Raw genomic sequence first — 12310 nt, forward strand, 5'->3', positions numbered from 1 at the left:
TTTTTATAAAAGAACAAATTTGATTCAAGCTTCAAAAGCTGTTTTATCAATCTTCAGATACGGAGGAAGATTTTAATTTTTATAAAGCTCTTTTAGCAATAAACTCAGCTATTGTCACCAATCTGTTGTTACTTTTTTTTCCAGGTTTCACTAAATGGTACACAGTTTACAGACAGTTCTGTTGGATCAGAATTCACAGGTGTTTCTCAGGTATGTGCAGTCAAATTTTGTGGGTATATATAAAAGCAGAATTATTTGCTAATGGGAGAAGATATTAAACAGTATTAAAGGTACTGAATCAAACTCTTCAAAAAGAATGCTGTGTGAGTTTGACTTGTTGCTAATTGAAGTCAGTTTCTGATGGTTTCCTATTCAAGCTTTAAAAAGCAGTGGAAGCTTTTTTTAAAGTAAAATTTTATTGTTTTAGTATGCTTGAAATTGGACATGGGTGTTAAAATCTATGCAGTTCTATGGTAATAGAGTTATTCTTGGAAATAAATCTAAATACATAGCAGAGATGCAGTTATTTCTGTTCCAGCTTGTCCTACTTCCAGCTTTCATTTATGAATGTTATATCTGAATATGTTTCAGAGAGAAAGTGAGACTTGGTGTTTTCTTGTAGAGATGCATCCAACGTTTTTTGAAGCTTGACTAGTGGAAAAATAACTTGCTTTTTACAAAATATGCACTTTGGTTTGATGACACTGAAGAGACATACAAATGCAACCTAATTGTGAGCTCTTCTAATCCAGCAACAGTTTATTGCTCCTGTAGAAATGGTCACTGCATTCATCATGTTTTAAATAAATAAGAAACTGCAATTTATAGCTTCATTTTAGTAGAATAGTCATGACAGGTATCAGAGATGCTTATGGTCTAGATTTTGTCAAAGTTTCAACTTTCATTCTTGATTTGCATTGTACTCTAGGAACCAAGGGCTTTTATGTGAGGTTCACATCTGTTGTAAATATGGGCCCAGTGGGGACATTGTTAGGGTTTCACTGAGTCTGGCCAGAACAAAGATTGTTGTTCCTGCTGTGTTTGCCATGGCTTTTTAATGATTGTGGTGCAGCTTTAGCAAGTTAGACACACACAACTTCTAGAAGTCCCTGCCGAGTGGCTGAGGTATGTTTGCCATAACCTTTACCTTTGCAAAAGACTGTCGGGTTGTTTTAGCTTCTGAACTTTTACATTTTTGTCCTTTTCCTACTTCTTGGAAATGATGTTCATAAGGATTTGCCTGCACAACAGCTATGAAGGTATCATCATTCTGACAGGGACTTAACCTGGCTTCAAAAACAGTTAACTTAAGAAGGAAACTTGCAGGGTTAAAGGATAAGCAGCTATGGCCTCCTGCATGCAGGGGTTTTAGGCATGAATGAGATCTTCAGTTGAGTGCAGGTCAGCTGAGAGGAATGTCTGACTTGGGAAATGTGTTGGTGCTTGTAGAGCCTATAAAGGAGTTGGTCAGTCCTGACCTTTCAGCTGGCAGAGGGAGTCTTCCCCCATGAGAAGGTTTTCTAAAAACCTACAGTAGACTTGTGGAGAGACTGTGTTCTTTTTCCTGCCTTAGTGCTTAGGTACAAATTCTAGAAGTGGCAGCAGTAAGTAAAGGTTAGCTGTTCTTACTAAATCTGTTAAATTTCTCATGAACTTTTGAAAGATAGGAAGATATTTGTGGAGGTGAAATCGGTGTGTCTTTTGGGTTTTTATATCTAGAATTCTTAGTTCTCCTTTCCATATTGCTGAGTCTGTGAGTTTTACAAATGTGAAGAAGACAAAAATCAGAGTTTGTAATGCTTTGCTGTTTTTTTTAGATGTCAGCAGAAGAGAATTGATTTGGTGCTGTGATGACAAGAAGAGTGAATTATGGTTTAGCTTGAACTGGTCCTTTGCCCTAAAGAACTGTTCACCAGTGCTTGTGCAGTTCAGTCTTACAAAATCTTTAAAGCTATATTTTTTATTTGTATTGAGATTGGAGCAGCACTGAGAGCAATGCTTGGATTACTTAAAACTATGTTTTTTCTTTGAGAAAGAATTAAACTATTTTGATGCTTATATAGAAGATGTTGCTAATTAAGGCAGATTTAGTAGTTGTAATAAAATTGGGCAGATCTATGACTCTGCCATTACATGATATTTTTGTTCCAGTAATCTTCTCTTATGTCCCATAAAGTTGGGTTCTCTTTGTCTGGTGCTGCTTGAGTTGTTTTTGATTATCAGCCTTGGTGAAGAATCAGCATTGCATGGCTGAACCACAGTTTCATGCACAGTAGCATCTTGGAAAAGAATTTAGGTTTTGAAGTACCTCTATCCTCATTAGTTGCCAAGTCTACTTGATTCAATAGCTGATAGTGGATTTTAGGACCTACTGATTTTTTTTTTTTTGTTGAAACTAATTTAAATTTTTATTTTGTAGTAAGCTTCACTGAAAGTGACTTTTCGGGTAGTATTATAAAAGGAAGTATCACAGATCTTGAAAGAGGAGATATTTTTCATTTTTATCTGTAAATGGTTACAGTAAAAGTAAATATCCCTTTTTAATTTTGCTTAGTAGATTATTACATCTAGGCCAAAATATTTTAGAGGGAAAGACTGTGGACCATGCTCCTTGAAAGCACTTCTTTCTAAATGGGAGGGTATTAATAGTCAGAATTGTTTGCCTCATGGATATTGAGACTGCTGTGTTTGATTTTGGGACACTCCAAGTATTCACCATTTTACAATGACCAGTAAAATATGTGTGGTGTTTTTTGGGGGTTTCATTATTTGTTTCAAATATCAGAATACCTTTTCTGATATGTGTTCTGTGAATAACCAGTTACCTATCACAACATTTGTTTGTAGACACCGTTTACCTTTGGCTTGGGCCAAAGGGCACCATATACAACTGGCGAGCATTGTCTTCTTTGTAGAAGTGAACGAAAAGATTCTTCGCTTTCAGAGAGCGGAATAAAAAATTCTAGCAAAACAGCACTTTCCACATCTCCAAAAGCAAACAATATGCTGCATCTTCCACTGTGGGTGTGTCCAGACTGTCGAAGAACAGTTGAAAAGGAGGAGAGGCACGCTACAATAGAGCAGTCTCTCGTGGTAAGTTCAGGTACCTCAGTAGACTGAGAGGGTGCTTAATTATGGGCTGCATGTCACTTTGTGCCTTGGAACCACTGCAACTGTAAATGTGTAAAAAGCATTTTAGGCAATTTTGAGTTGGTTTTATTTAAGCTGAACAGAAAGTTGTTCTGAAAGTGAGGAGCTCTGGTTCTGAGTTGTGGAGTTTTAAGGAGAGCAAGGTTTGGATCTGTTTTTCACTGAGGTTTTTGCTTTTAATTCATTGGATCTCAAACTTTGTCCTTATCCCCTGTACATAAATACAATTTCTTCTAGTTTTACCAACATGACCTTGCTCATTAAGCATTTTTCTATTCTGTCTGCTCATATTGCATTTTCCTCTCTTTGTGAAGTAAACGATCTGAATTTTCCTTGTTCTTTCAGTGAACTGCTTGAGTCACTGCACTTGCACTGACACCTCCCTGCAGATTTCTGAGTTTTGCTGTCTTTTCTTTCCTGTATTTTTTAATAAAGAAGCACGACTTTGCATAGCATGAATGTAACAGTTTCCTAGTCTTGGTAGCACTGCAAGTACCAATTTAATATGTGGTGCTAATATTTAAAGTTGTGAATTCAACCTCATCTAAAAACTGTGCTTAGTGTTGCAGGAAGATACTGCAAGTTCATTGACAGGTCTAGTAAAACCTCATTAGAAGTAAACTGTGTTACACTGCAGAACCAAGTCTTCACAAGTGACCAGGGATGTCACACACTTGGGATAATTGGAAGTACTGTAGATTGCAGCTGACATCTCCTTGCAGAGAGCTAACAGGCTGTGTACACACCTGTAGGCACATACAGGTTTTTATTTCAGTAAATCACTGTGAAAAACGACTGTATAGAGGGCATTGTTAAGCTTGTGTTAAAACTATTGTTATGGACTTTTTTGGGAGGAAAATTTAAGAGTGTATCACTTGTATACAACTTGTGTTTACAGATAATGTTGCTAGTAACAAGGGTAGTGAACTAATCAAAAGAGGCTACTTCTAAGGGAATTACAGTGCTGGTGTGGTGGTAAACACATCCTAGAGAATTCAAAGCACAGCAAGACCTAGACACATTATCCATTAGCTGGGTAAAATTTTTAGATTTGGGTTAATAGTCAAATTAGAGAAGTAAGCTGGGAAACAAGCCAAAATTAGCTAAAAAAAATTGTTACCAGTGACTGCAAGTCAGAGTACAGGTGGTTTGCTCTAGATGTTCCTGTGTTCAGGTTGCTGTTGCTCTCATTAGCTTGCTTGGTAGCAACTGCATGCAGGTTTGTTCTTACCTATGTGCACCCTGATCCAGGATTTGGGGCACAAAAAAACCCACCTTCAGTCATGGCACTCATGTGAGAGAGGTCTCTGCCTGGTGCCAGGGAAATCTGGTGGCAGACTTGGGAGGGTGCAGGAGAGAAGCATGGCATGTGCTGGGGCTGGAGCACAGAAGGGAGAGAAACTGGAGATGAAAATAGCAGCAGTCTTGGGCGAGTGTGTGTGTGTCATCTGCTAGAATTGAACAGCACTGTGCACAGGAGATCCATTTCCAATGGCAGCAGCTTTCTGCCATCCATTGCTATGAAATACTATGGCTGGATGTTACAAGCAAGGAGATGTTATGATTTTTACTTGAAGGGATTGTTAAACTCTGGAAGCCAAACATACAGTTACACAGAGACTGAAGAGATAGTGCTGGTTTATGATTTAAGTGAGGATGATGCAAGCCTTCCTTTAGCTTAGTTCATTGTTTATGCTGAAGTACATAAAGGGGATAATTATAACTGGTGTACTTTGGTCGTTAGAAATGAAGCTCTGTATCATTTATCCATCTCTTGCATTTATCAGGCTTTTGCAAGACTAATTCTTTGTGCCTGATTGAGTATTCTCCCAGAATATATGCAGCACTAAGAATTGCCGCTTTAATATTTGCTTACCTAATAACAATTCAGACCTTCCAAACTGAAGGCTACCTTTTTGGTTTTGGTTTGGTTTTTTTTTTTCAGAGCCAAGATTTTCTTTTGCACATGCCTCTTGGAAACAGTGGATCACAGCAGGAATCTGTAGGAGGAGGAAGAATAACTGTTGGTGCACAGACAGTGCCTGCTGCAGATCTGAGCAATTCCTCTCCTTCAGACATAGCGTGCAACTGTGAGGCCTGTAATGAACGCAGGTAAGAACTGAACTCAGCCTCAGCAGCACGGTGGTTGTTGTCAGATTTTGGCAGTGTTGTAGCTTGTTTGTAGGTGTGTGCTTTAACTCTTGACACGGCTTGTCTGACAATAACAGTAATTTCTGGATGGCAATATTCACCTAGTTTCATACTTTATTTTAGGCATTTTTAGATGTACGTTTTTTCCTGGAATAGTAGGAATCAATACACCTATGTGATACATACGAATAGAGGGTAATTATTTTTGTCTTCACATGCAGAGAAAATTCAGCAGAGCCTGAACGTGAACCTCAGCAGCTTCAGAATTACTGGTCTGAAGTCAGATACATGGTTCGGTGTATTTATCGCCAAGCTGGGACCCCTTTGGCAGATGACCAAGACCAGTCGTTGGTACCAGATAAAGAAGGAATGAAAGAGCTGGTGGATAGGTATATTACTTCAAAGAATATTTTTTTATTCAGGATTTTTCAATACTAGTTTGAATGCATGGGAAGCTATTAAATTCAAATCTTGTTTGCAATAGTAATATAAATGTATAATTATGAAAGGGTCCCAGAATGTTATTCTTCAAAGGGTCTTATTCATAAGATAGTGTTAAGTTTGAATTGCCCCATGTGAAAATCTCACCTTGTGGAACTAGCCTGAGTTAGTAGTAGTAGTTAGTGTTGGTACCTTACTGTGATTGTAACACCTGGAAGAAATTTTATAAAAATAAAAAAATTATATTGGACATGGATCACTAGATGAGGTGGATTCCAATTTCATTGTCATTTTAGAAGTCACAATTGTAGCTTTTCTAAGTGTTGAAGTGAAAATGGGCTTGATGACATCCGCAGTGCTGGGTTTTTTGCTTTTAAGAATAGTGTGGCAAATCTTAAAGGGCTCAGTAGAATCATCTCAGTTTCTCTCTAACTCAATGTGTGGTCAAGAAGTTTTTGTTCTCCTTGGTTCCATATGTGCTTAATTATGCTGAGATCTGAGCAGTCTGACCAGTTGTTGTTCTCATGTGCAATTTCTAGTTGAACCTAAATTCTGGTGAGGTAAAGACACATTTGAAAGAGAAATTCATCTAGTGCTGCTCTTAATATGACTGTACACCTGAACTGGCATTAATAGGTAATTAAATAAGCATATTGCACTTTGCTTATATAAAAACTGTTTTGTTTTGAACATAAGTTGTGTACAGCAGAGTAATATAGTGTCCCTCCCTATTAGTCACACTTGGTTTATTTAAGTGATCAAAACATGCAATATAGGCTTGGGAATCAAAGATGTTTAAATGTTGCATAGTGTGTTGGTAATTAAAACTGAATCACAGCTAAAATGGTTATTGATGTTATGCATCTCCTTAATGGAAAAATTTTGGAAATCAGAACATATGCTGTCTAACTTTTTTATGTACCCAGGAGCTTTCATTACTCAGAACTGTTTTTCACTTTTGAGAGAGAAAATTAAAATACAAAGACAGAACCAGGGTCTCAAAGGAGGAAACCTTGAATGCCAGTTGGATTATTTTTCACTTGAGTTCCTTATGGTCTATAAAATGTAAAATAAAAAAGGATGCGTTTTGGGCAGGCACCAGTGTGTCCAGTCTGTAGTGCTAATATCATGTGGAATTTTTTACAAAGCTAGTCAGTGTAGGTATTGAATGCATTTAAAAAAAACATCTTTCATTTAGGTAGCATGCAGAGGACCATACTGTGGCTGAGTGACTGTTTAAAGGGCAGAAATTCCCACTTCTATGCTTGGCTCTTGTTAGACACAGCTGGCAAAAAATTGAGTGTCTGGTCGTCTTTGTTGGAATAGTAGTAGTTGTGCCAAGTAATGTCCCTATTGTATGTTGGAATACTTGATGGCAGTATGATAGGACTGTTTTGTGAATGGTGAAGGAAAAGCCTGGATTAGATAGCTGCAGACTGCAGACTTCTATTCACCTAACTCTTAAGTACTTACCCTGTTCATTTTTTCTTCCCACCTCCCTGTGCTGTAAAAAACCCAAAGCATTCTGTGCATGCTTAAACTCCATGAAAGAAATTGAAATTGAATTATATAAAGTGGTTCAAAGCTGCCGTTGTGTTCAGTTTTCTTCTGTAGACACAAATTTGTCACTTGTTAAGAACAACATGAAGAAGTTGTGAAGAAACTTATCTGAAGAGTCTGGGTACCTACAGGGTGCAAATGGAGTTAAGATTTTTGAGCTCACAAGTTGAAGTGAAACTGTAAAGTCCTAAATCAGTCTCCTCTTCAGGTGTACAGGCATCCTAGTCCTAAAGGTACACAGGAGCTCAGTTTCATAAGTGTAGCAGTAAGGGACTGGACTGTGTTTTCTGAGATTTAAAATAGTGAATTCTCTAAACCTCAGCCACTGAGGTTCTTTTTGATGATAATAATGGTAATTGGTAAATATTTGTAGGAAAATGAAAACTGTTGATTACATGTTCTTTTTTTTTCTTTTTTGTCACAAATATTCTAAAAATAAAGGCTTTGTGAAAGAGATCCATACCAGCTTTACCAACGATTGGAGCAGCAAGCTAGGGAATATGTGCTTGAAATGAAGGTTCGTCTGCTCAGACACTTGTCCCTGGGATCTAAGGTTGCATCAACGTTAGCGACAGAAGGGCCACCCCAGGCACAGCAGTTCATCTCACTCCTACTTGAAGAGTACAGCGCACTCTGTCAGGCAGCGTGTACAATCAGCGCCTTCCTAGTTACTCTGGTAAGACTGAAAAAACAGCCTTTGTGCTCCTGCTTGCCAGGGCTAATGCTGACAGACTTGTTTCTGGACTCTTTCAGGTGTCTTCTGTGGTTGTAAATTTTAAGGTTCTTGTTGTGTTCGTCCTTAGAGACAGGGAGATTCTGAAAATGCAGTTAAATATTCAGAAGTGTGGAGTAGGTGTCTCTTACAGTGGCTTGATGAAATTATTTTTTGTTCACAAGGAATAAGGTGGGATGTTGTTTGTGACACTTACTCTGAAACAAATCTTTAATCAAATCTACAAAATATTAGCGATCCTAATGTGGAAAACACTTCTCTGTTAATCTTTAATGGTCTCTTGACAACTATGGTTTATTGACACCAACTTCCTTGTGTAGCACTAACTTATTTTGTTTCCGTGTTCAACTTTTCATTCACTATCTTGGATGGCTAATTGAAGAGATTGTGTTGCTTCAGAGTTAATCTGCAATGTAATTTATGCTTTCTAAAGTTCTTCCTTAAATGTTTTTTTGTCAGCTGGTTATGATATTAGACTTAGGATTACATGTTTGGATATAAAATAGGCAGTAGCCTTTAAAAATTTCTTCTTGAGTAACTGTCCATCGGATGAGTAATACCTTAAACAAATTCTGTAATTATATTTGTTTAAGGTCTTAGAAGGTTATTAATCCTGTTTTATTATTAATGCTTTCTTTTACTAATGTCCTCATCCTGTCCGTCCCTTTTCTTGTGTAAGCTTTGTGCAAGAAGGGAAAGAAAAGGTGGCTAAAACAGGGGATTTGGGTTGTCAGTTAGGTGAAAGTGACTGTCTGGATGGGTAAAGAGAGGAAAAAATAGATGGAACATACACCCTGATGGCCATAGGTGAGGATATAAAGTGGAGAGGAAGCAGGGTTTCATTAGAGGTAGGGCTGGCAATAAAATTGGCAAAGCAGGAAGATGTTTCTTCTAAGAAACTTGAGCGTATCTGATGGGGTTTTTTGTTTTCAATGCTCTGTATTTGCTGTTGTCTGTATTATCTTTCCCAGCTTTATCACTTAGATACAAATGTGAGGTCACTGCTATCTCCTGTTTACTGGCTGCTTTTAACAATCATTAAGTTTCTAACAAGGTGCTTGAGAGAAAGTTGCTCTTGAGGTTGATTTGCTTTGCAGCTTGTTAACTTTCTCAAAGTGGATCGGCCAGTAATGAACCCATTAGTGCCAGAATTACACAGCTGATTAGAAAATAACCATTTTACCTTTTTCCTGGCAATTACTGTGAACTAGTAGTCATGAAAACTAGTAGGTATGGGAGATTGAAATAATAGCCATGAGAAAACTGTTGATGCTTGAACTCACTAGTCAACTCCTATCCTGACAAAATTACAAGTAAAATAACATTCTTCTCCTCTTTTAAAAAACAAAGCATAAGAAAACACAAAATATGCCATATTTTTCTTGTCTTTTTCCTTCTACATCCCAGTCAGTACTGAAAACATCTTTCTACCAAGCTGTGACCTTGAGAAACTGAGATGTGAGAATGTAGGATACTGTCTCTTGTCATACATTCCTTAAATAACCTTTTTATTTAATGGAGTAGTGTGTCACACCTTTCAGTACAGGTAGTAACGTCACTAGTTTTTTCAGTGTGCGTGAATGTTTCCTCTCAAGATACCAGTACACTATAGAAGAAGGAATCTTTTCAGCTAAAACATGTCACAGGCAGCCAAGATCTCTAAACTTAGTGCTGCTTTCCTTTTAAGGATGAAAGCTTTGCTTGTAGTATACTGTAAAAAGGCATAGAATGCCTTGAACCTCCACCTGTAAGAAACTGATTTCTCAATGAAATTATGAACAGTTGTCCTTCCTTTCAAAGGGATCCATCTGACTTCAAGAGCTGAAGCTAAAGCTTTGTGCCCCACCAATGCAGGGAATGACAGATTATACTGACAGCAATTTGGAAAGACTCTGGTCAGCACAAAAGGGCCCTCAAGTACACAGCATACAGACTAGAAAAGAAAACTTGCCTGATACTTCTTTGTGAGAATAACCTCATAAACCATAATCTACACAAACTGATACACAAGAGGTTGTAGATAAGTGTTGATTGTTTTGTTCATAGCATAATACAAAAATTCCTTAAGAAATCAACCTCGGTGAACCTTGAGACATTATTAGCATTTTATAGAAATTTAAAATACTTTGAAGACAGGATACTCAAAATTAAAAAGTACACTTGTCTGGTGCAAGTCAAAAAACCCCATCACCCACCCTTTTTAATAATAATACTTTGAACTTAATTGTTTTATTAAATGCTGATAGTCTTGTCTTCAGATCTGATATAAATATGTTCAATTGACTTATTTTTTTACCCAATGTTATTAACAAAACTTTAAAATTCCAAAGTATAATGGTTTTTCTGGGTGCTTGGGGTTATAGTGCCTAAGGCCCACTTGCTGATCTGAGAGCCAGAATGCTTGCATTTAATTCTGCTGTGTCAGTGAGTCCTGGTATAGAAAACCTGCGTACTGCTGGCTGTAGGTAGGAAAACTTGCTGCCTTGAAAAGTATATTATATGTGTTTTGAATTCTTGTGTTTTAATGATAATATTTTAAGGTTTAGCTCTTGAAATTACATACAACTATGTGTTTAACAACCTCCAGTAAAAAAATGTTCTGCTTACTAGAGAAATAAGCTGTTGGTCTCGTCTGTGTAGAGAACTTCATTCTTTAAGCTGTCATTGAGAACTGTTAATTTGATTTTATGTCAGTTTTGAATAAAGATTATAGGTTGACATTCCATATGTAAATTCATGACAATTTAGAAAGAATGATGCTATGGTCAATTCTGAGGGTTTGGGTATTAAAACTGCATAAAATCTGAGCTGATTCATACAGTCTGTAGGTTGGAAATCAGACTTTAAAAAAAATTCTTGCCTTGTACAGAATCTTGGGGGTTTTTTTCTATAACCCTGGTTTATTTCTGGTTGTTTTATCATTATAGGAAAATGAACATTTGAAGAAATTTCAGGTGACATGGGAATTGCACAACAAGCATCTGTTTGAAAATCTGGTATTTTCTGAGCCACTCCTGCAGAATAGCCTGCCAACGCTGGTGTCACAGCTAAGGTAGAGTTTAGCGTTTGTTTTGTGGTTTCAAGAAGAAATGAAAATCCATGTTTGCAACCTCAGCATTAAAAAAAATATGCTGCTACACTTTAATTGGTAAAAATCTTTGCAGCTCTTTCTTGAACAGTGTTGTTGATTGAGCAGGCTGCTGTCATAACTTACTTGTCAGAAGAATTACAACCATAATTTGCTTAGTTGTAGGTTACCCAGTAAAATGATAGTATGCTGTGTAAATACCGGTGGTATGACTGAATAATATGAATAGTACTGTTTTCCATTATCAGGCATTGCTGCTGTTTTTACAGCTCTACAGGCAAATTAAAGCCTCATTACCTTCTACTTCCATATTGCACAGAACTGAATTTGGAGTATTAAGCCATCTTTTCATTGCAGAAACACCCTTGCTGTGTGCTTGTAGGTCTCATGACTTTAAAGCTCCCAAGGCATTAAATTGTATATTTTCTTAGTAGGGTTGTTCTGCTTGCAATTTGTGTACTGCCAAAGTGTTTGACCTCTCAGTCTTGTTTGTGATGAAGACACATTTATGATCTATGTACACGTGTTTTAAAGGTACTGTCTTGGGTAACTTTCCCTGGTACCAGAGAAGTTGGAGTAATTCTGTTACAAGAATGTTGCGCACAGTGAATAAAAAAATTTCTTTTGAGTCCTCTTTTTGCTAGTAGATACTAGAAAAGAAAAAAGAGGAAACAAAAAAGTTGAATTGTTGCCAGGCTCAGCAACAAATCTGAAGTACCTCATAAGTTACCCGATTTATTTAGATGAAACTGAGTTGATATTGAAAGCCTTTCTCTCCCTGCCCCAACACCTGATTTTATTGCTGTGTTAAACAGCATGCTCTTTTATTGTGTATTTTCCCAGTGATCTGTGGCTTCTTTTTCTGTGACTATCCTTCATCATGTCCATGCTTTTTGACGAGGCCTCTCTGTGTTTCTTTACTCCAGCAGTGCTGACTATATAAAAATGTTTATATTGCCTTTTTCTGCAGAGCTGAGATGGTCTTTAACTTAACTTCGTTATTTCTTAACAAAAGTAGTTTTCATTTCATTTACCTGTTCTGTTCTACTGCAATTAAAGTCAGAACAACAGAAGTTGTGACAGCCACCTTTAAAGCTTACAAATATGATGGAATCAGAATCAGGAGTTTCTTTTCCAGTGCATTTGTGTTTGCTAGGTAGTTTATGTGAAGCATCATTGAACTTACG

The 12310-nt window shown here is 37.2% G+C and overlaps 1 protein-coding gene across 1 annotated transcript in view; it reads left to right on the forward strand.

Moving 5' to 3' along the window:
* Positions 1–12310, forward strand: part of FAM193A (family with sequence similarity 193 member A) — a 76197-nt gene that overhangs the window by 30972 nt on the left and 32915 nt on the right. The window contains exons 2-7 of the mRNA XM_014895251.2: positions 145–210; positions 2848–3093; positions 5096–5262; positions 5523–5690; positions 7744–7978; positions 10963–11087. Coding sequence (XP_014750737.2) covers positions 3004–3093; positions 5096–5262; positions 5523–5690; positions 7744–7978; positions 10963–11087 — 785 coding nt within the window. The 5' untranslated portion in view covers positions 145–210; positions 2848–3003. The remainder of the gene's footprint in view (positions 1–144; positions 211–2847; positions 3094–5095; positions 5263–5522; positions 5691–7743; positions 7979–10962; positions 11088–12310) is intronic.

Source organism: Sturnus vulgaris, chromosome 4 (assembly GCF_052056855.1).
Source record: "Sturnus vulgaris isolate bStuVul1 chromosome 4, bStuVul1.hap1, whole genome shotgun sequence".
In the NCBI taxonomy this organism is placed as follows: Eukaryota; Metazoa; Chordata; class Aves; order Passeriformes; family Sturnidae; genus Sturnus; species Sturnus vulgaris.